Source organism: Anthonomus grandis, chromosome 5, assembly GCF_022605725.1.
Source record: "Anthonomus grandis grandis chromosome 5, icAntGran1.3, whole genome shotgun sequence".
NCBI lineage: Eukaryota > Metazoa > Arthropoda > Insecta > Coleoptera > Curculionidae > Anthonomus > Anthonomus grandis.
Genome location: NC_065550.1, coordinates 33656783 through 33683379, shown reverse-complemented (window position 1 = coordinate 33683379; position 26597 = coordinate 33656783). Strand labels below are relative to the sequence as shown.

The window sequence follows — 26597 nt, the reverse complement described above, 5'->3', positions numbered from 1 at the left end:
AAGAGCCGCTTGGCATGGCACTTATTACTACCATCATTATTATAGAGTCCGGATTTGAAAGCGTTTTGTGGTATCGAATTTATGGAATAAGAAAGTCCTATTATTTCTTTATATTATGATAGCAGAACATTTTTTTAATTTTTCTGCAAAACTAATGATTTTTTTATAGATGCAAGAAAGTTAACCAATTGTTTGGGGCATGTGTCAGTTTTAAATCACGTCTCTATCTCTAACAGCAAAGAAATTATGAAGTTTTTAAAATACCTCTTAAAAAAATTAAAATAGCAATAAATAACGATGATTTTAAATTTTTTTTCTCTCTAAAACTATTGATTTCTCTGATTTTTTAATTAAGGCATAAAATTAACTAAAATCACATTTCTATAATTACTAATAATACAATAATTCAATTTTTTAGCCCTGGCGTCACAAAAATTCAAATTTCTCAGGAACTACTGGGCATAGAGAAATAAAATCAACAGTTGAGTATTAAGAAAACTTTATTCCACAAAGTTCGTTAAAGGCTTTAAATGATTAGAAAAGAACTTTAGGAGCTATTGACCTTTATTGACCAGTAGTTCGAATAATTTGATTTTCAAGCCTAGGCGTTCTAAAATTTCAATTTCTCAGGAACTACAAGGAATAGATAACCTAAGTCAAAAGTTTAGTATTAGGAAATTATTGTAGCATAAACTTGTTAAGGAGTTTTAAGTAATTCGAATTAAACCTTAGGAGATATTAACCTTTACTGACCCCTAGTTTGAAGAATTTGATTCTCAAGTCCAGGCATCCTAAAAATTAAAATTTCTCAGGAACTATTGGGCGTAAGTAAATAAAATTAATAGCATAGTATTAAGATGACATTGCTTAACAATCTTTGTCAAAGAGCCATAAACCTTTATTGACCTATAAATGAAATAATTTAATTTTTAAGCCTAGGCGTCACTAAAATTTAAATTTCTTAGGAACTATTGGATGTAAGTGATTGAGGTCAATAATATAGAATTACAAAAATTTTGTTGTACAACTTTTGTTTTACAATAACGGTTTTAAGTGATTGAAATAAAATCTTTAAAACTATTGACTTTTATTGACCAATAGTTCGAATAATTTGATTTTCAAGCCTTAAGGTCACATAAATTGAAATTTCTCAGGAACGCTTAGGCGTAAATGAATGAAGTTAATATTATAGATTTAAGAAAATATTATTCTACAATCTTTGTTAAGGGTTTAAAGTGATTGGAATAGAATCTTTAAAGCTATTGACTTTTATTTACCACCAGTTCGAATTATTTGATTTTCAAGCCTAGGGGTCACATAAATTGATATTTCTTGGGAATCAATGGGCCTAAATCAATAAAATTGTTAGTATAGTAGTAAGATGACATTCCTTAATAATATTGTTAAAGATTTTACATGACTGGAAAAGAACCTTTGAAGCTATAAACCTTTATTGACCTTAAGTTTGACTATTTCAAATTTCAAGCCTAGGCGTCACAAAAATTAAAATTTCTCAGGAACAGTAAGGAGTAAATAAATGCAGTTAATATTATAGAAATAAAAAAACATCATTCTACAATTTTTGATAATTTGAGTTTAAAGTGATTGGAATAGAATCTTTAAAGTTATTGACTTTTATTGACCACTAGTTCGAATAATTTGATTTTCAAACCTAGGGGTCACATAAATTGAAATTTCTCAGGAATAATTGGGCGTAAATAAATAAAATCAACGGCATAGTATTAAGATGACATTGCTTAACAATCCTTGTCAAAGATTTTACGTGATTGGAATAAAGGCTTTGAAGCTATAAACCTTTATTGATCTTAAGTTGGAATAGTTTAATTTTCAAGCCTAGGCGTCACAAAAATTAAAATTTCTCAAAAACAGTAAGGAGTAAATGAATACAGTGAATATTATAGAATTAAAAAAACATCATTCTACAATTTTTAATAAGAGTTTTAGGTGATTGGAATAGAATCTTTAAAGTTATTGACTTTTATTGACCACTAGTTCGAATAATTTGATTTTCAAGCCTAGGGGTCACATAAATTGAAATTTCCTAGGAATAATTGGACGTAAATAAATAAAATCAACGGCGTAGTATTAAGATGACATTGCTTAACAATCTTTGTCAAAGATTTTACATGATTGGAATAGAATCTTTAAAGCTATTGACTTTTATTGACCACTAGTTTGATTAATTTGATTTTCAAGCCTAGGGGTCACATGAATTAAAATTTCTGGGGAATTATTGAATGTAAATAAATAAAATCAATAGCATAGTATTAAGATGACATTGCTTAATAATCTTTGTTGAAGATCTTATGTGATTGGAATAGAAGCTTTGAAGCTATAAACCTTTATTAACCTTTAGTTCCAATAATTTGATTTTCAAGCCTAGGAGTCACATAAATTGAAATTTTTTTTGAATTATTAAGCGTAAATAAATAAAATCTATAGCATAGTATTAAGATGATATTGCTTAACAATTCTTATTAAAGGTTTTACATGATTGGAATAAAAGCTTTGAAGCTATAAACCTTTATTGACCCTAAGTTGGAATAATTTAATTTTTAAGCCTAGGCTTCATAAAAATTGAAATTTCTTAGGAACTATTGGGCCTAAATGAATAAAGTCGATAGTATAATATTAAAATGATATTGGTTAACAATCCTTGTAAAAGATTTTACGTGATTGGAATAGAACCTTTGAAGCTATAAACCTTTATTGACCTCTAGTTCAAATAATTTAATTTTCACGCCTAGGCGTCACAAAAATTGAAATTTCTCAGGAACTATTGGGCGTAAATAAGTGAAGTCAATATTATAGTATTAAGACAATATTCCTGTACAATCCTTGATAAAGAATTTTAAGTGATAAGAATAGAACCTTTGAAGGTATTGATATTTATTGACCTCTAGTTCGAATATTTACATTTTAACACCTAGGCGTCACAAAAGTTCAATTTTTTTGTAAAATAAACTGGAATATAAAAATAATAAGTAATTTTTTTTACAAAAATAAAACGATGAAGATTTTGGAAAATCACATGACGCATAAAAATAGTAAAAAATAAAGATATAATTGGGATTTTTGACAAAAACTATTAATTTTTTAGATTTTTTATAGCTCTATTAAAACTACTTTCATTGATTGGGGCTTTTACAAGCATACAAATATCAAAAAATTGAGATAAAGTAGCGATTTTTTCCAACAACTGTTGATTTCCCAGATTTGTTTATTAATGCATAAAAGTAATGGTATTGATTGTCAGATGTGTCTTTATCTCTGATAGCGAGCAAATTATGAATCATTTTTTTGTGAGAAGAAAAAGTTAAATTTTAATTTTTTACAAAAAAATTGATTATCACTAAACACACTATGCTTAAAAATCCAGACTCTATTATTAATAAAACTCGCCCCCCCATACTACGCAGCTTCCGCTTAAGCGCATTTACCACCTATACTATACGCGTCCATAGTTTTTCTCACACCTCTTTTGTTGTTTTGTTTTTGTATGTATACGCTAATTGTTTATTAATATGTTTATTTGTTTGCAGTAAATAATTAGAACAGATTAATCTACTGTTACGATGGAGTATGATGTCATTTTACGGGCTTTTTGGCGGTCTAGAATTAGTGTCACTTATACCTTATTTGTTTGTTTTATTTGCCATTGGTTGGATTGTTCATGACGCTTAGACAGTTACAGAATCATGTAGTTAACGATTAGTGTAAGATTTTTGTTACTCAGATTTCATTTTAGGGGTCATCAAAGCGAATATTCTAAGTTACTGACGTTAACAATTGAAATCATTCCAGTTTTATCTCAAAAAATTATTTTATAGCGCATGCACGTCTTAAGATAGACCAAGGCTAAAGAGCATCGCATATGCATTGGAAATATCACAATTTTAACACACAAAAAAAAACACTTGCCTTCAAGTACACTAAGCACCACACAAAACCTAAAAAATACAGTAAAGTACATTTAAGTTATGCATTGATAAATTACGTTCACTCAATTTATTAAATAAATTCCCTCACGTTTTAACTCAGGACAATCTTTTGTCCTAAAAAAAGAATCTGCTGAAGCACCATTATTCCTCAATAAATTAATGATAGTAGAGGCCTCCGCTGCAAGGGAAAACTTGAAAAGTTCTTATGCCCTATCTACACTTAATCTTTCGCAGTGCCTGGGTCGATTTTCCCCCTTTTTTTTTGTCACAAAAGGAGGACACAATTGAAGTTTTAAATTGGGGACGATTTAACACGATTTTCTGTTTCAGTTTTTGAATATGGCGAGTGTCTTTATGCGGATATTTAATCTGATTTGTATGATGATGCTGATCGGGCACTGGTCGGGGTGTTTGCAGTTTTTAGTTCCTATGTTGCAAGGGTTTCCCGCCAATTCTTGGGTGGCGATTAACGAATTACAGGTAAGTGATTTTTTAGGGATCATTTCTAATTTTTTTATATTACTAAGTTTTTTTTTTAATTTTTGTATTTAAGGTAAATACTTTACTCTTTCTCTTCGAATTATTTTATTAAGACGATGTCTTAAAAAATAACATATTTTTAAATTTTAAACAGCATGTTGGGAATTGTGCATAAAGTCCAGTCGTAGGTTCGAATCTCAGGCTGTGGCTTCCCAGGTATATTTTTTAATAGAAAATATAAATAATAGTATAACAACCTCACTTTTTATTATTTTCTAATTATTGCTCAATTTTCAAGAAAATACAGATAAAAGTTTATTCACAGATCAACTGACTAAAATTATTTAATAAAGAATATACCTGAACTGTTTGAAACGAGCAATCTCATAAATGGATGGCACAGTTGCCTGAAATAACAACAAACAAAAATAATGTTAGCTTAACTGCCTGTAATTGAAAATTGCCTTAATTGCCTAAAATAAAACAAATTTATATCTGAATTGCTTAGAATTGGAAATTGATGATCCAAGTGCCTGAAAAATAATAAACCTGAGTTACCTGAAATTAAAATAAAAAATACAGTTACCGCTCAATTGAATGTAATTGAATATTGACGACTTGTTTGTGTATAATTACAAAAATCTATGGCCTAGTTACCCAAAATTGCAAAAGAAAAATGTTTCAAGTGCCTGAAATTAAAAATCTTTGGCTCGACTCTTTGAAACCTAATAAATGCATGACTGAGTTGCCTGAAATTATAATATACAAAAATAATTCATGGCTAAAAAATAAATAAATGGGTCAATTGCCTGAAATTAAATTAAAAAAGTTAAATGTAGTTCAAGTGCTAAAATTAACGACTTGTTTGCGTGAAAAATAAGGAATTTATAGCTCAAATGCCTAAAATCTTTAGAAATAAAGAATTTTTTGCTGAAATGCCTGAAATTTAATATCGATTTGTTAAATCCAAGGCACAGAATAAATATAGCTTTGTATTCAAATATTAATTGTTAAATTTAATTTGTATTTAAGGCTCAACTGCCTAAAATTACAAAAAAAATTACAAGTAATTCAAAAAAAATTAGAGCTAAATTACCTGCAATTATAATATAAGTAATCCATGACACAGTAACCTGGAATTTAAGATCTTTAACTTAGAAACTAATGAATTCATTGTAAAAATGCCCGATATTATAAAATAGTAAGAAATTCATGCATCAACTATCTGGAATTGAGACTCGACAGATCTTTGCCTGAGAATAATGATCCTTGGCTTAATTGCCTAAAATTATAAAAGAATTATTTCAGAGGTGAACTACCTAATATTACAAAAAAGGGAAATTCATTCCTCAACTACCTGGAATAAAAAATTTACGATTTCACTACTGAAAAAAATATTAAATTAATTTCTAAGTTTCCTGAAAATATAAAAAATAAATAAAACAAAAATTTATGTATGCTTATTGCCTGAAAAATATTGAAGTTATTGCTAAATTATCTGATGTTACAGATAATAAACAAAAATTATAGCTGAACTGCCTAAACTTGAAAATCTATGACTTAACTATAATAAATCAATGGCTCAACTGTCTAAACACGCTCAGAAAACGAACTATGACTCAACTGCCTGGGTTCAAAAATCGATGCTTGGATTGCCTGAAAAATTATGAATTTACGGCCCAATTGCCTGATATTAAAAAGAAAATTGGATAACTGCCTGAACTTCAAAATCAAAAACTACGTGAAAAAAATCATGTTTTAATTGACTGGAATTACAAACAAGTACCTGGAATTAAAACAAAATATTTATTACTCAATTGACCGTAGTTAAAAATTGCCTAAAAAATAACGAATCTATGGTTCAAATGCCTGGAATTTTTAAAAATAAAGGATTTGTGGCTTAACTGCCTGGAAAATAAATCTAAGGCTTAATATCCTAAAGTTTCAAATAAATGAAACATTGAGTTAAAAAGAACTAGTCTATGAGCGAGTGCCCAAACTAATCGATGACTCAGTTACCTGGAATTAAAGATTTCTTTCTTAGAAATGTGAAAAATATTGAAACTAATGTCTCAACTGCCTAAAAACACCAAATAAATTAATCTATACTTTAACTTCTTAAAATTATAAACATCTAATCTATCACTGAATCAGCTAGAATTAAATTAACCTGCCTGAAATTAGAGAAAAAAAATAAATTCATGCTTCAACTGCCTGAGAAAAACATTCATATTATGATTATCTGAAAAATAAATAAGCTATTGGTCAATTTCCTGATATAAAAAAAATGACTCAACTGACTGACTGAAAAAATATTAATTTATTGTTTAACTATATAGGAATAAATACCTATGATAATGAAGTAATTAAAAATGTATGTCTTGCATCTACGCTGTAATTAAAAATAGTTGACTTCACTTCTTGAAAAATAATGTATTTGTTTCAAAATTATCCGAAAAAAAATTTAAAAAAGCATTATAAAAGAGAAAGAGTTTTATATATTAAGTTCTTTCCTAAAAAGCGAAGACTTAGCTACCTGAAAAGTAACAAATCTCATGATTGATATTTCATGCCTGAAATTACATTAAAAATAGTAACTGCCAGCACTTGAAAATCAAAAACTCAATGCCAAAAAGAAAGTAAATCGATGGCGTTTAAAAATGGTAAAAAAGGAATTTATGACTTAACTGCCTGGAATTGAGAATCGACGTTTTGATTGCCTAAATAATTATGAACTCATTGCTCAATTGCCTGATATTACAGAAAAACATTCATTCATAACTCAATTGCCTAAACTTGAAAATCAAAAGCTTGACTATCTAAAAAATAATAAATCAATGGCTTAAAACTCCCAAAAAAATTAAACTATTACTCAATTGCCTAATCTGCCTGGAACCTAATTAAAAATTACAAGAAAAAAATCATTGTTCAAGTGCCTGGAATTCAAAATTGTCGATCTCTCGATTGCCTAAAACTATAAAAAAAAGCAAATATTACTCAATTAATCGTAATTAAAAATTGCCTAATAAATAACGAATCTATGGTTCAAATGCCTGAAATTAAAAAAAAAAGAATTTGTGGCTTAACTGCCTGAAATTAAAAACTGATGACTTCGCTGCCTGAAAAATACATTCGTGGTTTAATTTCCTAAAATTACAATTAAACAAAATAATAAGTGGAAGAAATTAGTCCAGGAGCCGAGCGCCTAAACTAATCAATAACTCAGTTACCTGAAATTGAACATTTATTTTTTAGAAATGTGAAAAATAATGAAATTAATGCATCAACTGCCTAAAAACAACCAAATAAATTGCTGAAAAATAATGAATTTAAAGTTGAATTACCTGAAATTATAAAAAAGTAGGAAGAAATTTATACCTCAACTGCCTGAGAAAATTAGTAATTAATGACTCAAAAATAATATGGAGATTAAGATTCTATGTTACGAATGTCTAAAAAATTATTAATTTATTGGTCAATTGCCTGATATGAAAAAATACTTGAACTGACTGAAAGAATTTATTGTTCAACTTCATTGGATTGAATACCAGCGATAAAGTAATTCAAAATTTATGAATTTACGGCTAAATTTCTTGATAATATAAAAGAGCGAAAGCGTTGCATCTAAATTATAATTATTAAGAATCGGCGTATTCACTTCTTGAAAAATAATTAACTCATTTCTAAATTATTCGAAAATATATAAAAAAACTGAGTCTTATATATATTAACTGTTTTCTCTAAAAATATAAAAAAAAATGAAACCTAACTGCCAGAAAACTAATAAATCTGCCTGAAATAAAACAAAAATTAACTGCCCATAGTACTTGAACATGAAAAACTCTAATGCCAAAAAGAAAGTAAATCCATAGCTCTTGTCAAGAGATGTCAAAGAGAGAAATTATGCCTCAACTGCCTGGGATTGAGGATCAACGCTTTGATTGCCTAGAAAATAATGAATTTATTACTCAATTGCCTAATATTACAAAAAAACATTAAGTCATAGCTGCACTGCCTAAACTTAAAAGTCAAAAGCTTGCTTCTCTAAAAAATAATAAATCAATGGCTAAAAACTCCCAAAAAAATTAATCTATAGCTTGCTTAATTGCCCAAACTGCCTGAAACTTAATTGAAAATTACAAGAAAAAAAGCATGGTTTAATTGCTTGGAATTACAAATAAGAATTATGTAGAGTTTAAGTGCCTGGAATTAAAAATTCTCCATCTCTCGATTGCTGCTCACCGTAATTAACCGTAATTAAAAATTGCCTAAAAAATAACGAATCTATGGTTTAAATGCCCGAAATAAAAAAAAAAGAATTTGTGGCTTAACTGCCTGAAATTAAAAACTGATGATTTCATTGCCTGAAAAATAAATTAGTGGTTTAATTTCCTAAAATTACAATTAAACAAAATAATGAGTGGAAGAAATTAGTCCAGGAGCCGAGTGCCTAAACTAATCAATAACTCAGTTACCTGAAATTGAACAATTATTTTTTAGAAATGTGAAAAATAATGAAATTAATGCCTCAACTGCCTAAAAACGCCAAAAAAACTAATATATTGTTCAACTAGCTATTTGCTCTAGCAATACAAGAAAAACTCAAAAACTTTACTGCCTGAAAACTAATAAATTCTGCCGAAATAAACTGCCTGAAATAAAAAAAAATAACTGCCCATAGTACTTAAACAAACTTTAATGTTAAAGAAAGAAATTTATACCTCAACTTCCTGGGTTTAAGAATCAACGCTTTAATTGCCTAGAAAATAATAAATTCATTGCTTAATTGCCTGATATTATAAAAATAATGAATTTATAGGTGAATAATCAATATAATAGTCGACTGCCTAAAAGTTACTAAGTCTATGTTACAATTGCCTGAAATTAAAGACTGATGACTTTACTGCCTAAAAAAACAAATTCATGGCCTAATTTGCTACAATTGCAAATAAATAAAACAACAAATGAAAAAAAAATAGTCCGTAGCCCAAGTGCCTAAGATTATAAGGAACAAAAATAGTTTGTAGCTTATATACCTTAAATAATAAGGAAACTAATCAATGACTCAGTTACCTGAAAAAATGTGAAAAATTATAAAAAATTTAAAACTCTAGTTGTTAAATTTCATTGTTATTAAAGTTGTTAATTAAAGTTGGTAACAAAAAAATCTAATGTATGACTGAATCAGCGGAAGTTAAAGATCTATCAGTTAAACAGCTAAAAAATAATTAATTTAAAGTTAAATTGCCTGAAATTATTTAAAAAAAAAGAAGAAATTCATGTTTTAATTACCTGAAAAAATTAGTAATTCATAGCTCAACAATATGGAGGTTAAGTCTGAAAAATAATTAATTTATTGGGCAATTGTCTGATATAAAAAAAATTGACTCAACTGACTGAAAAAATATGAATTTATTGTTTAACTACGTAGGATTAAATACATCTGATGGAATAATTGAGAATGTATGAATTTAACGCTAAATTTTCTTGTTTTTTCACTACATAGCATTAAATAACTACGATAAAGTCACTGAAACTGTATGAATTTCTTGATGTTACAAAAGGGCGAAAGTTTTGCACCTAACCTGTAATTAAAAATCGACGATTTTACTTCTTAGAACATAATAAATTTATTTCAAATTTATCTGAAAATATTTTTAAAAAAACAGAGTTTTATATATTCACTGCCTGCTCTAATAATCAAAAATTTGACTGCCTAAAAACTAATTAATCCATGAATCAATTGCTTGAAATTGCAAAAAAAAAATTAACTGCACGTAAAAAAAAATCTTATACTTTATCCAGAAATTGTGCCTTAATTGGTTCGAATCCTCCGTGCAACTGCATTTTTAATTTTTTTTTTCCATTAAAAAGTGTTCAATTTTCAGGAAGCTTATTGGTTAGAACAGTACTCCTGGGCACTATTTAAAGCGATGTCGCACATGTTATGTATAGGATACGGCAGATTCCCCCCACAATCTTTGACAGATATGTGGCTCACGATGTTATCCATGATTTCTGGAGCGACCTGCTACGCTCTATTCCTCGGACACGCGACCAATTTAATCCAGAGTCTGGACTCGTCCAGGAGACAATATCGGGAAAAGGTTTGTAAAAAAGTCACTCATTATTCACTGTTAGCGTTCAGTTAAAATATATTATAAATTAGTTTGTATGTTTTATGTTATTCGAATTAGGTACAACAGTACCGCTATCTTAAGATTTATTGACACAGACAAGTCCAAGTATGGTAATTCCCTATCGAATTCTTGCGTCAGCCGGATTCGAGATCGTTGACAAAAAGACAGAATCACCACGAGCCTTGGTGTAAACGGTCACATTTGATATTCCTCATTTTTAATGACAAATACAGTGCGTTTTTAATTTTTATTAGACTTTCTTTTAAATCTAATATTCTAAAATTTACACAAAATAAAATAAATAATTTCTTGACTGACTAAATAACGATTTAATTGGGTCATTCGATGCTTTTTGCCCCCGCCTTGATGTTTTGTTTATTCACCTGTAAATTGGCCCTTTGTAACTTCCCCCATTCATTCATTCATTCCGATCGTGTCCTAATTAGACTCTCGTTTCGCTTTGAGCCGGCATCGATATTGAAACAATTAAATTCGGACGCCCCCCGGTCCTAAATCGAATAATTATTTATTTATTTATTTTATTTTCGAACCGTACTAACGAGTTTATCTCTTGGTTTATTTAGTTTTGTTCGATTAAATAATATATAGACGGGGCCGTTTTTTAATTAGTCAATTGGGGGATTTGGAGCGGTGTATTGATGCGCGATCGGTGAGTTATTATTTGGACAATTAGTTTTTCCGGGTTTCGACTAATTATTGGTCCAATTATTTAATCAAGTGTAAATCCACAATTGCTAATGGCTGTATAACGCATTATATATCCTTATCTGAGATTAAGAATTAGAAAAGTGTTGGAATAAAGTGATGTTTTTCTGGTTTAATTTGACAAACCATGCCAGAAAAACACTATTTCCAGACAATCCAAGCTCTATTAAAGAAGTGATATAGGAAATAAGTAGAAAGCTGGATTCTATAATAATATTAATGCATTTATTTAGTATAATACTACAAAAAAACATTATAAATCTTATATTGTAATAGCATGCATGAAGATCTAAAATATTTAATTATGACATAAAATGTATAGGAATTCAAAAATTATGATAACAACAATGTATCCTTGACTATTAAATATACACAATATAATTAAATAGTTAAAGCGTTACGTTCCACTTTCTTTGCGATATATCAACATTCGATGGTATTGCTGATGTTGCATCTTATGTTCGGCTTGTGTTAATGTTTCAAGCAAGAGTTTTTTTTTGAGAATTTTTAAAAAAAATTTTATTTTTTTTTGAGCATTCTCATTTATATATCCGTATCCTAGTTTAAGAATTAGAAAATTATTGGAATAAAGTGATGTTTTTCTCGTTTAATTTGACCGAATATGCCAGAAAAACACTATTTCCAGGCGATTTAAATACTATTGAAGAAATAAAACGAGGATATAGGAAATGGGTGTAAAACTGGATTCTCATTTATATATCCTTATCTCAGTTTAATAATTAGAAATGTATTGTAACAAAGTGATGTTTTTCTGGTTCAATTAGACAAATCATGCGAGAAAAACACCATTTACAGAAAATCCAAACACTATTAAAGAAATGAGACGATGATATAGGAAGTTGATGGAAAAGCTGGATTTTCATTTATATGTCCTTATCTCAGTTTAATAATTAGAAGTGTATTGGAAGACAGTGATGTTTTTTGGTTCAATTAGACAAACCATGCGAAAAAAACACTATTTACAGAAAATCCAAACACTATTAAAGAAATGAAACGATGATATAAATTTTGAATAAAAAAATTAGCATATCTAAATATATTTTTTAAAATATTGTAAATTTAATGTAAAAGTAATGTAGAAGTGTGATTTAATTATTTGGAAAAATCCTGTACAAACAATCGAGACAGTTTTTAAGTTATGACAAATTTGGTAAAAGTGTTGGGAGAAAAAACATTAAACTTCATGATTTTTTTTAAATTTTGTGGAACTTCCAAAAAACTGTTTAACAGGTATCTAATAAAATTATTTAAACACTTATATTGAAATTAAACTAAGAAATATTAAAAAAACCAGTTTTACCTTGACATGCCATGAAAAAAAAATTAAATTAATTTATTTTTAATAGTAGATTTATATCCTGAAAATCCAAATTCTACCATACAAGGTATTCCAAAATGTCGTTAAAGAAAATATTAAGGATTCAGTTTGTCAGGGCTAAATTATGCAGTGGCGATTTTAAAAATAATTTCAAACGCTTTTGATGTAAAACGCAAAGTGTGTTCTTCTACATCCACAAATGGTGAATTTCTAAAAGCATTTTTTGGGATTGGATATGCTTAGAACATCCGGCGCCTACATCAATTACGTAGCATACGTGCATATGAAAATCCACTTAGTAACCCATAGGATAATAAATTTATTTGGCCGTCTACAGACCATCGTGTTTAATAATTAATTAGCGAAATGCGCCCGATGGGCTGCAAGGAGTGCCGTTTCATGTTTTACCGTTTATAATTAGAACAAAGGTGTCGGCACAGGTTGCAGAACCTAATATATATATTATAAAAACCTTAATTTTTAAAAGTTCATTAACAATAAAATGCACCCTTTTAGGTAAAACAAGTGGAGGAGTACATGGCCTACAGGAAATTGCCGCGAGATATGCGACAAAGGATAACCGAGTACTTCGAGCATCGGTACCAAGGGAAGTTCTTCGATGAGGACGTGATTTTGGGTGAACTCTCGGAGAAGTTGAGAGAGGACGTTATCAATTACAATTGTCGCTCCTTAGTGGCTTCAGTGCCGTTTTTCACTAATGCCGATTCGAATTTTGTCTCCGATGTGGTTACTAAGTTAAAATATGAAGTCTTCCAACCAGGTAAGGACCATCAAAAACACAATTTTTTTCCTAGCTTTTAGTCCTTCTTATGCCTTTGTTAACCCCTTTATTTCCCTTTTTTGACTTTATTTTGCCACTTTCTATTTAATAGCAAAAGATTTATATTATTCTTGATACAAAACTGTTTCCCTTTTTTTTTTTTTTGCTTTGCTTTCCTTTATATTTTTTTCCTATTGTTTCCTCGCAAGTTTTTCATTCTTCTTAGTTAACTGAAACTTTTTATGTTTTTATTTATATTTAATAAAATTTAATGCATTCTTATGTCTATAAACTTTTTCTTCTTAACTGGATGAATTTTTTAATTATTTTCTTTTTCGGCTTTACTATTTTTTATAAAATGTTCCTATTTTCTTTTCTCTCCTTCAATTTTATTTTCCATTTCATTTGAGTTTAGTCTATCTTCTTTAAATTTGATTCTAAGAAAAATAACAAATTCTATAAAAAAAAAACCATAATATTAATTATTTAAAAAAGAAACGCCTTTTAAGTAGAATAATAATAAATTGCAGATTCTCTATTTCTTTTTTTTAATGTTTCCTTATTCTATTTGATTTCATTGTTTTTTAGTCTACTTTTCTCTTGTGTTTTGTAAGTTTGTCTCTCTTTCTAGTTTCGTCTATCCCAAGTTCACCTATATCGAAAATAACAAAATAATTACATTGATTTTTTTCCAAAAATATATTTTTCTTAAAATTTTGTACAAATTTTAGGAAACGCTGAAACAGGTGTCCCACCAAATTATCCAGAGAATTTATGTACAAATTTTTAAAATTATTGTATTTGGTCAACTTTTTGAGTTATGGACATTTTTTCAAATTTTATGACAAAAAAATATTTTTTTTCCAAAATCTTGTACAAATTTAAAAAAAAACTGAAATAGGTGTCCAATCAAATTATACAGAGAATCTGTGTACAAATTTTCAAAATTGTATTTGGTCAACTTTTCTAGTTATGGACGTTTTCTCAACTTTTATGAGAAAAATAAAGTTTTGTTTTTCAAAAATATTTTTTTTTTGAGAATTTTGTACAAATTTTAAAAAACGCTGAAATAGTTTGTAAGTTTATCTCTCTTTCTAGTTTCGTCTATCCCAAGGTCACTTTTATCAAAAATAACGAAATAATTACATTGATTTTTTTCCAAAAATATATTTTTCTTAAAATTTTGTACAAATTTTAGGCAACGCGGAAACAGGTGTCCAACCAAATTATCCACAGAATCTATGCACAAATTTTCAAAATTGTATTTGGTCAACTTTTTGAGTTATGGACGTTTTCTCAAATTTTATGAAAAAAAAAGATTTTTTTCAAAAAATATTTTTTTTTAAAGATTTGTATAAATTGAAAAAAAAACTGAAATAGGTGTTTAATCAAATTGTCCAGAGAATCTGTGTAAAAATTTTCGCAATTGTATCTGCTCAATTTTTCTAGTTATGGACGTTTTCTCAAATTTTATGAAAAAAAAATGTTTTTTTTTCCAAAAATATTTTTTTGTTTAAAATCTTGTACAAATTTTAAAAAAACGCTGAAATAGGTGTCCAACGAAATTATACAGAAAATCTGTGTACAAATTTTCACAATTGTATCTGCTCAATTTTTCTAGTTATGGACGTTTTCTCAAATTTTATTTAAAAAAAATGTTTTTTTTTTCAAAATATTTTTTTGTTCAAAATCTTGTACAAATTTTAAAAAATGCTAAAATAGGTGTCCAACTAAATTGTTCAGAGAATCTGTGTACAGATTTTCACAATTGTATCTGCTCAATTTTTCTAGTTATGGACGTTTTCTCAAATTTTATGAAAAAAAAAATGTTTTTTTTTCCAAAAATATTTTTTTGTTTAAAATCTTGTTCAAATATTAAAAAACGCTGAAATAGGTGTCCAACCAAATTGTTCAGAGAGTCTGTGTACAAATTTTCAAAATTGTATCTGCTCAATTTTTCTAGTTATGGACGTTTTCTCAAATTTTATGAAAAAAAAATGTTTTTTTTTTCCAAAAATATTTTTTTTTTCAAAATCTTGTACAAATTTCAAAAAAAACTGAAATAGGTGTCTAAGAAAATTGTTCAGAGAATCTGTGTAAAAATTTTAACAATCATATCTGTTCAATTTTTCTAGTTATGGACGTTTTCTCAAATTTTATTAAAAAAAAAATGATTTTTTTCCAAAAATATTTTTTTTTCAAAATCTTGTACAAATTAAAAAAAAAACTAAAATAGGTGTCCAACCAAATTGTCCAGAGAATCTGTGTAAAAATTTTCACAATTGTATCTGTTTAATTTATCTAGTTATCGACGTTTTCTCAAATTTTATGAAAAAAAAAATGATTTTTTTCCAAAAATATTTTTTTTTCAAAATCTTGTACAAATTAAAAAAAAAACTGAAATAGGTGTCCAACCAAATTGTCCAGAGAATCTATGTACAAATTTTTAAAATTGTGTTTCATCAACTTTTTGAGTTATGGACGTTTTCTCAAATTTTATGAAAAAAAAATGATTTTTTTCCAAAAATATTTTTTTTTCAAAATCTTGTACAAATTTAAAAAAAAACTGAAATAGGTGTCCAACCAAATTGTCCAGAGAATCTGTGTAAAAATTTTCACAATTGTATCTGCTCAATTTTTCTAGTTATGGACGTTTTCTCAAATTTTATGAAAAAAAAATGTTTTTTTTTCCAAAAATATTTTTTTGTTTAAAATCTTGTACAAGTTTTAAAAAACGCTCAAATAGATGTCCAACCAAATTATACAGAGAATCTGTGTACAAATTTTCAAAATTGTATCTGCTCAACTTTTCTAGTTATGGACGTTTTCTCAAATTTTATGAAAAAAAAAATGATTTTTTTCCAAAAATATTTTTTTTTTCAATATCTTGTACAAATTTAAAAAAAAAACTGAAATAGGCGTCCAACCAAATTGTCCAGAGAATCTATGTACAAATTTTTAAAATTGTGTTTCATCAACTTTTTGAGTTATGGACGTTTTCTCAAATTGTATGAAAAAAAAATGATTTTTTTCCAAAAATATTTTTTTTTCAAAATCTTGTACAAATTTAAAAAAAAACTGAAATAGGTGTCCAACCAAATTGTCCAGAGAATCTATGTACAAATTTTTAAAATTGTGTTTCATCAACTTTTTGAGTTATGGACGTTTTCTCAAATTTTATGGAAAAAAAAATGTTTTTTTTTCCAAAAATATTTTTTTGTTTAAAATCTTGTACAAATTTTAAAAAATGCTGAAATAAGTGTTCAACCAAATTGTTCAGAGAATCTGTGTACAAATTTTCAAAATTGTATCTGCTTAATTTTTCTAGTTATGGACGTTTTCTCAAATTTTATGAAAAAAAAATGTTTTTTTTTTCCAAAAATATTTTTTTTTTCAAAATCTTGTACAAATTTCAAAAAAAACTGTTATAGATGTTCAACCAAATTGTCCAGAGAATCTGTGTAAAAATTATCACAATTGTATCTGCTCCATTTTTCTAGTTATGGACGAAGTTATATCCCGTCTCCAATTTTTTTTTACTTTATTTTTATTTATATTTTTTTTCTAGTACTTTCTTCATTTTCTTTCTTTCACCCTTCAAAAGTGTTATTAGTGAAATTCCTTATTTATTTTCTTTTTTTCTTTATTGTTTTCTCTTATATTATCTACCGGTTTAAGTTAATTAGAAATATTAAATGTATTAATTTTGTTTCCTTCTCTTTTGTTTCCAAATTAACTTCCTTTTAATTTAATGCTAAAAAAATATTTGTTTAATTAACAAAATTTTTTCCAGGGAGATTAATTGATACAAATTCTCAATCGATTTTTTTATACCTTTTATTCATTAAGTTGCATGTTTTCTCTTTTTTTCCGCTTTTGTTTTTCTAATTAATTTTGTGTAATTTATTTAGCTAATTATTCACTTATTACTTAAAAAACTGTTGATCTGAGACAATTAACCCATAAATATTATTTTATAAAATTTACATATTAATTCACTGAAATTAGTTTTATTAAAATCGTTTCAGTAGTTTTTGAGAAAATCGACTTTGAATGACAGTGACTTTGGTAAAAAGTCAAGTGACGTCATGAGTCATCATCTAGTTTAAGTCTGGATAACTGGAAACCTATTGATCTGAGACTATTAAACCTTGAATATTATTTTTGGAAATTTAATTATTAATTCACTGCAAGTAGTTTTATTAAAATCGTTTCAGTAGTTTTTGATTAAATTTATTTTGAATGACAGTGACTTCGGTAAAAAGGCATGTGACATCATGAGTCATCATTTAGTTTAAGTCTGGATAATTGGAAAAATATTAATCTGAGATTATTAAACCTTGAATATTATTTTTAGAAAATTAATTTGGTAATTTACTGCAGTTATTTTTATTAAAATCGTTCCAGTAGTTTTTAAGAAAATTCACTTTGAATGACAGTGACTTCAGTAAAAGGGCAAGTGCCGTCATGGGTTATCATCTAGTTTAAGTCCGAATAACTGAAAAAATGTTACTCTGAAATTTTTGTAGCTTAATTATTATTTTTGGTAAATTTTATTGCAAACTCACTACAGTTAATTTTATTGAGATCGTTCTAGTAGTTTTTAAGAAAATTTCCTTTGAATGGCAGTGACTTCAGCCAAAAAGGCATGAGACATCATTTCGTTTAATTCTGGATGACTGGAAAAAAATTGGTCTGAGACTGTTGGACCTTAAACATTACTTTTAAAATACTTAATTTTAAATTAGTTACAGCAAATTTCATTGAGATCGTCTTACTCCTTTTTGAGATAAACGATTTTAAATGACAGTGATTTTGATAAGAAAACAAGTGATGTCTTGGGTCATCATCCAGTTCAACTCTAGATAACTGGAAAAGTGTTGGTTCGAACCTATTGGACCTTATATATTATTTTTTGAAAATTTATATAGTATTTAGTGCAAATAGTTTTACTATTGTCGCATTTGTAGTTTTCAGGAAAATTTACTTTAAACGACAAGGACACCGGACTCATTTGACATAGATTTTGATAAAATATTGATAAAATTGAAAAATCTTTCTATTTTTTAAGTAATTATTGAACCTCCCCAAACCAGAAAACTTGCATTTCCTTTACCTATTTATCACTTCCTTTTTATTATTTATTACTCTCCTTCTCTTTTTCTTATTCCCTCTACTTCTTTTTTTTCTCCCTACCTACAATCTCTTCACATTCATTGCTAATCCCAATTACTGCCCGGACTTTTTCTCTCCTTTGCCATTTTTTTACCTTCCCTGCTTCTCTAATTATTATTTCTCTTACTAGGTGATATAATAATTAAGGAGGGCACCATCGGCAACAAAATGTACTTCATTCAAGAAGGGATCGTGGACATCGTGATGGCAAACGGAGAAGTTGCGACCAGTTTGAGCGATGGGTCGTACTTCGGCGAGATTTGTCTCTTAACCAATGCACGACGCGTTGCGTCGGTACGTGCAGAAACGTACTGCAACTTGTTCTCTTTATCAGTGGATCATTTCAATGCAGTCCTGGACCAGTACCCGCTCATGCGCCGCACCATGGAGTCGGTCGCGGCGGAGAGGTCAGTGCGTTGGTTGGTATACAGGACCCCTAATGGAGGTTTTATTTCTCAATTTCTTCTTCGTTTTTTTTTTGTGTGGTTTGTTGTGTGAGTTTGGTTGTTGCATGGCAGGTTTTTGTTTCTTTTTTTTAAGGTTATGGGTTTTAAATGAAAAGTTCCTAACTTTCAGGTGTTTTTTTTTAAATAACTGTTATCCAGACAGCACACGTGCCCCGATGGATTTGCAGTATTGGTCAAAATTAACTATCCAATGGATCAATAACGAGCATCCTATGTATATTAATAGCAATCTAATGGACTGTGTCCAGTGGGATTGGAAAAAAACTTTAATTATTAGTTTAATTGAGTGCAGTAATGAGATTTGCTCGAGAAGCCACTGAACTCTTATTTAAAATCTAAAAACCCTCATACAGTAATATATTAACAACGTTGAAGTGAGTAAATCAGACCATTTCTGCAAATAAAACTATTTACTTCGAATTATATTTAATTTATATTAAAGGCTCTACAATAGATGGTATTTTAAGGAACACTTTCCTATCTAACCGACCTGCATTCATGTTATTTTATATATATCTTTTCATTAATAAATTATGAGTCAATAAGACAATTTAAATCATTTGATATTTGCCTTATCTATATCTATTCGATTTTCTAAAGAAGTTAATAGATGTTCCGTGGAGCTTTATATGTCCAACAAAAGGAAACTTTTTATGTCCATAGCGTACATTTGTGCTGTCTGGGTAGGTAGAAATGTTTCACAGTATTAACCGTTATCCCAAACAGGTTTTGTCGCTATTTTGTGTATTAAAAATATATTTTTTCTAGCTTCCAACGTTTATAAGTACATATTAACGTTAGAAGCTATATATAATAAGTCGTTTTTCTGAAATTAGTTCCTATTTGGAATTGTGTCTTTTTAAAATGGTCCTAGTTAAAATAAATAAATTATACAGGGTGATTTTTATAAGAAGGTCATGCTTTTGAGGGATGATAGGAGACGTTCAAATATAACTTTTGATATAAGACACTATGGGTCGAAAATGCCTCAGAAGCAAAATACAGGGGGTTAAAGTTTTTAAAAAAATTAAAAAATTAATTTTTAGTTTTTTGACTATTTAAGATATCGGTGTCAAATTTTCTCAATAAAACTACCTAATAAAGATGTGAAAGGGTGTGAAGTTATTCAGAAAATTCACGACAATTTAACATTAAGCTGCAGGCTCTGTATCCAACAAAATGGCGGCCACTTTGAGCACTTTTTAAATTAATTATTATTATTTATTATTTTATTTGGTAATATTATAATAATATAATATATATTTTATTTAGCAAAAGTGCTACATTATAAAATAGAAAATAAAAATGATTAAATTATACATCTTACACTTCAATAAATAATCACTCAAAAAATTTTGAGTTTAAAATTGTAGAAAAAAAGAATTACAATTTTAATTAAAAAAAAATTCTAAAAAATAGTAAACTTTGGAAATTTTACAATATTTGTATAGTTATGTTTGCTAAATAAACAAATATTTTTATTATTATTATTTATTAAAAACTGGTTTGAATTTCAAAGAATGTCTAAATCCCATAAATTCTTTCTAAGAATATTTAAATTTCTTCCTTAAAATAATTTCAAAAATGGTCAAAAAAAAATTGAACTGAATATTTTGGAAAAAAAAATGAATTTAAAATGGCTAACAATATTTAGTAATTATTTTATTTCGAATATAATGGTTCCATTTTCTTTTTTGATTATATAAAATTTTTTAAAATCGATTTAAACTTTCAAAAATATCCTAAAACAAAATCTCAATTAAAAACAAAAATTAAAAATTTCCAAAACAAAAATTTGAAATTGCATTTTTGAAAACTTTTTATTTTAATCAAAATGATTGACAAGAAATAACATTTTTTAAATTGAATATTTACTTTTGTTTTCTTAAACTCAAAATGATTTCTTTGTTTTGTAGCAAAAAAAAATTCATTGGACTGGAAATCAAAATGTCGTATTAAAAAAAATTAATTGCACACCTTTGAAACCCTTTTTTCCCAAATTCAAAATAATGAACAATAAATAGTAATTTAGCTCTTTTAATTGAATTTTTCTATTTCTCTGAGTGTCAAAATGGCTGTTTTATTTTATTGCAAGAAAATTGATTTTTTATTGGAAAATTTTGAATTTTCTTTTTCGAAAAGGCAAAAAATTCAAAATGCACAATTTTAGTTTTTTTTTTTAAATTTAATATAATAACCATTGCCTTAATTTTCTCAATTCTTTTAATTTTTTCATTATTGGACTTGTGTTTTGTATTTTTTTTTTCGAAACATTTCTAATTTTTCCTGTGTTTATTATTGAATAATTTTGTTAAAATTTAATTGAAATTTCACAAAGTATATATCCTTAGCAGCGCTTTTCTTCAGTTTTTGAAAAAATTTAAACCAATTCCTTCAAACTAAAAAAGCATAAAACTTATTTGGGTTAACACCTATACAACAATAAAAATATATAGTTTTAAAGTCGATAGCCACTAGTATGGTTATTAATAAAAATATAATAACAATAAAAATAAAACATAATAATTGTTTAATTATACTTGGCTGATTAACTGTTAAGGTGCATGGGCTTATTGTGTAAAATTAATCACAAAATGTTTTTTTAGTACAAAATAAAATATAAATATATATTTTATTTTATTTTATTTAGATTCTTGCTTTTTTATTATTTTAAAAACACTCGTGCTAACACCACTCTCTCACACACACACACACAGACCTCCATATGTGATAAGAATTTTATTTATATATTTTTAAATAATAGTTAAATTGTTCCCCCAATTATAGTTTTTATTTAACCCACTAATTACAACTTGTTTTAATTTTTTTTAAGTAAACTAAAAGTGATTTTTTAAACTCTTACTTTATTTTTAAAAAATGTTTGCTTCAATACCTTTACTGAAATGTCCTTTATTTTTAAATTTCATTACAAAATAACAGTAAAAAAAATTATTCGCGTTACTTTCAAATAATATATGTATATATTCCAGGATTTAAAGTGAAATTAAAATATGAAAACATTTTTTTAGTGCCTGGAATTTCCATCACAAGATAATAATTAAAACAAATATTCCGAGCAATTAAGTTCATTTCAAGCCCAAAAAGTCGTCAACAACTGAAAGGAAAATGTTGAATTTAATACTCTAACACTTAATAAATCTAAATTTGTTAATAATTTTTTCCAGACGCTTTAATTTAAATACAAAAACTTACTTCTTAAACTAAAAAGAAATGATTAGTAGCCTGAATTTTCGCTTTTAAATCCTTCCAGGCAAGTATTTCCAGGCTAAATATCTTTTTTAAAATAGTCTTTTTTTACAAGTATTTTAATTTTTAATTGACTATAGTGTGCTTTTAATATTGAAATTTTTTAAATAATTATTTCATCTCCTCTCATAAGCTACAATATAAATTGGCTAAACCAGATGCCTCCAATTTAAGGTCCATTTCTTGCTCCTATTCCACGAAGAAGGTAAACTTAACTAAATTAAATTTCTATCACAATAAACCTCTCTAAGAATAAATGTGATTTGAGAACTGATGTTTTCCATTCCTCTGTACATTAAAGACCCAATCGAGACCAAATTCTATCAACCCTCTGTATCCATAATGCTTCTTCTAGGTTTTACGAAATCGGCAAAAACCTTCCAGACCTGAAAACAATGGAAAATGTTCGTGGAATAAAATGGAAAAATATTTCAAAGGCCTATATATGAAGCATGTTCCGTAAACTTTACGAATTATGTGAAAACTCTTTGGAAACCCCAGAAAATTCAGTTAAACATATTAAACTGGAAACATACAAAATACTGAAAATAAAAACCAAAATTATGAAGATTTTATCAGGGGTACCCCTTTGGATTTTTACATAAGGGAAAACTGGGTATATCTTTTTTCTGGTACATTTTTCAAAAATATTTTATAAGCATTTTTTGAAGGTTTTTTGATGGTTTATCAATTTATAAAAAAAAAATAACTAAAAAAAAAATTTTTTTTTTTCAAATTTTTTACCCAAAAATTTTTCAATTTTTGAAAAATCCTAAATAACTCCTTTATTTTCAATTTTACGACAAAAAGTTATTCTATATGATTTGTTGTATGTTTGACGAAGAATCAAATACTAAAAGAAAATTTTCAATATTCTCAATAGTTTTTGAGAAAATGAGGAAAAACTGTTTTGAAGTTTTTCCCAATTTTCCGCAAAACTGTTGAAAATAAAAATTATTTTTTTATTGCATCTGATGCGCATTGACATTCCAAACAACTTTTGTTCAAACAACTTTTTTCTCCAACCAATAGTTTTCCAGAAAAAAAATAAAAACCAAAATTATGGAAATTTTTCCAGGGGTACCTCTTTGGATTTTTTAAGGAAGGGAAAATCGAGTATAACTTTTTTCGAGTACATTTTTCAAAAAAGTTTAATAAGACTTTTTTGAACCTTTTTAAACGCTTTATCCATTTCCAGGAAAAAAAAATAATTTTTTCAAATTTTTTTTTTCCTCAATTTTTTGCCGCAAATTTTGCCATTTTTCAAAAATCTCTCATATCTCTTTTATTTTTTGTTTTACGGTTAAATGTTATTATATATGATTTGTTTCATTTTTGGTCAGGAATCTAATGCTGAAGGAAAATTTATATTGTTCTCAATAGTTTTCGAGAAAATGAGGAAAAACTGCCTAAAGGTTTTTCCCAATTTTTCGGAAAACTGTTGAACTTAAAAATTATTTTTCTAATGCATCTAATGCTCATTGAAATTCTAAACAACTTTTATTTTAACAATTTTTTTCTCCAACCAACAGTTTTTCAGAAAAAAAATAAAAACCAAAATTATGACCCCTATGGAGTTTTTGAGGGACACTTTGGAAAATTGGGTATAACTTTTTTTTGGTACATTTTCCAAAAAAGTTTTATAAGACTTTTTTGATGTTTTTTGAGTAATTTATCCATTTCCAAAAAAAAAATAAAAATTTCCCAAAAAATTTTTTTTTACATTTTTGATCCAAAAATTTTCCATTTTTTCAAAAACCTCTCATAACTCCTTTATTTATCAATTTTAGACAAATTGTTATTCTATATAATTTGTCCTATTTTTGAATAGGAATCCAGTGCTAAAAGAAAATTTTCCATTTCCAAAATCTGTTTTTTTTTCTTCCCAATTTTCTGGAAAACTATTGAACTTAAAAATTATTTTTCTATTGCATCTGATGCACATTGACAATCCAAATAACTTTTGTTTAAACAATTTTTTTCTCCAACCAACAGTTTTTCATAAAAAAAATAAAAACCAAAATTATGACCCCTTTGGAATTTTTGAGGGAGGCTCTGGAAAATTGGTATAACTTTTTCCAGGTACATTTTTCAAAAAAATGTCATAAGACTTTTTTGATCCTTTTTGGACGATTTATCCATTTCCAGAAAAAAAAAATAATTTTAAAAAAAATTTCTTTTTGACTTTTTTTCCAAAAATTTTGTCGATTTTTAAGAAATTCTCCATAACTTCTTTATTTTAAGATTTAGGGCAAATTATTACTCCAAACGATTTGTTCTATTTTTGATTGCGAATTTAATGGTAAAACGAAATTTTCCATTTTCCAGTTCTACAAACAAAAAAAACGTTTTTTATAAACACAACCCTTACACCCCCCACCCACCCCACACACCTTACCAGTAAAAAATTCTTCTGCAAAATCCCCGTTTTTCAAAATCATACGCGTGAACCTCCTGCTTAAAATAAGCCTACAGAAACATTTTGACACCCTGTATATTAAAAAAAACTAGACTAGTCTAAAGTTTGAAGCCGACGCAAGCTTGCCCAAGGTGTATATTATAGTCTTGCAGTAAAGTTGCTGCTTCTCGCTTTATTAGTTCTTCTAAAGTGCGGTGCATATCTTACCTCAGTTTCCTTTAATTTCTTGCGAGATCTCGGCTTCCGTTCCTGTTTCTCTTGCCTCTTTTTCGCCCCCTTACTAACTTTCGACTTCCCGGTGTTTTGCGACGTGGTACTACCGAACAGTCCGCGATTAGTTAGCCAAGTCGTCCCTCTCTTCATGTACTAAATAGCGTATATTTTTCACCCTGTCACTCATAGTACTAGATCTGTTTAAAGCATGAAGTGAGCCTGTATGATGATAGCTAGAAACATTCCAATATTCTAGCTTTTTCGAGATTTATATAATATAGTAAGTCTTAATTCTCCAAATCGATAGAACCCTCCAAAACATAAAAATACATATAATAAAGGGACCTCCCCGTGCCTCTCCCTTTCACATATGATCCTTCTCTAATAATAATTTTTCCTCTAGATTTAACAAAAGAAAGGCAAGAACCTCTTTTTTCTCGAAACAAATTTTGTTCCCGGTCACTTTATACGTTGTCAGTTATAGCATTAATTGAGACAAATTTTTTGTACATTCGATCCCTACAATATACCACAGAATGCTTTAGCCCTGTCTGGGCCACCCTTACTCATATGCCAACCCTCTTTTATCATATTTTTTTTTCTAAATTAAACAAACCAGAGAAAAACCTTAACTACACAAAGATAAAGTCGTACTATTTCCAGTTAAACATGTTCTCGAAACCCTGCAAAATAGGAAAAAACTGCTTGAATTGCCTGGAAAATATTTAGAAAAAAAAAGATTAATCAGTCGAAAAAAATTACGCCGAACTTTTAAAGTATAAATTGGAAAAATTGCTCAATGGCCTGGAATAATAAAAATATGTCTGGCAAAACTGTTTAGAGATCCGGAAAATTATTTAGGATAAAAAATGCTTAATCAATGGAAAAAAATTACATGAAAAGGAAGTCAAATTAATGGAATAGAATGGAAAAATTATTCAAAGGCCTGGAATAAATGAAGTATGCCTCCTAAACTTTGGAAAATATGTAAAAGCTTTATGGAATCCCTGGAAAATGTAGAAAAAGAGCACTGCATTATACTGTGTCAGGAGAGACGGTACTGGCAGTAGAGAAATGGTCTATAATTCGACACCACCTTAATATCGCCTTTTTTAAATAAAGGTAGCCTTAATGGTAATGTTTAATACGCCACCAAATGATGGTTTTCGTAAGTAATTATTTAAACTAGGTGGGAGAAAAACACAATTTCCAGAGGCCGAATGGTTAGAAATTAAAATCCAATATTTTCTCTCACTCGAGATCTATATAATATAGTAAAAACCAAAGTTGGCAGGTGGGTGGTCAATAAATAAATTTGTCCCTACTGTTGATACAAAACCTTAATTACTCAAGTCGACATGTTTAGTCAAAAACTGTTCTGTGCCTCCTCCTTTCACATAATATGATCCTCCTCTAACAGTAATTCATCTTATAGATTAAACCAAATAGGCAAAAAACCTTCCCTTCATCAGAACAAATTTATTTTGAGAATTGTTGTTCCCATTCACTCTGTACATTGATGTTTAAACCTTAATCGAGACAAATTTCTTTCATATATTTGACCCCTTGAATTCACTACAGAACGCTTTAAACTTCTTTGTGCCTCTCCCACTCACATGCCAACCCTC

General features: G+C 27.8%; 1 protein-coding gene across 5 annotated transcripts in view; it reads left to right on the top strand.

The window, feature by feature from the left end:
* Nucleotides 1-26597, top strand: part of LOC126735843 (potassium/sodium hyperpolarization-activated cyclic nucleotide-gated channel 2) — a 152749-nt gene that overhangs the window by 117067 nt on the left and 9085 nt on the right. For 3 of the 5 annotated variants that reach the window (XR_007660518.1, XM_050439922.1, XM_050439924.1), the window contains 4 exons: nt 4293-4442; nt 10331-10549; nt 13164-13428; nt 18734-19022. Coding sequence is in view for 4 of the 5 variants with exons in the window: in XM_050439922.1 (XP_050295879.1) it covers nt 4293-4442; nt 10331-10549; nt 13164-13428; nt 18734-19022 (923 nt within the window). In the remaining variant the exon portion in view is untranslated. The remainder of the gene's footprint in view (nt 1-4292; nt 4443-10330; nt 10550-13163; nt 13429-18733; nt 19023-26597) is intronic. The other 2 variants (XM_050439923.1, XM_050439926.1) reach the window with 1 other exon arrangement.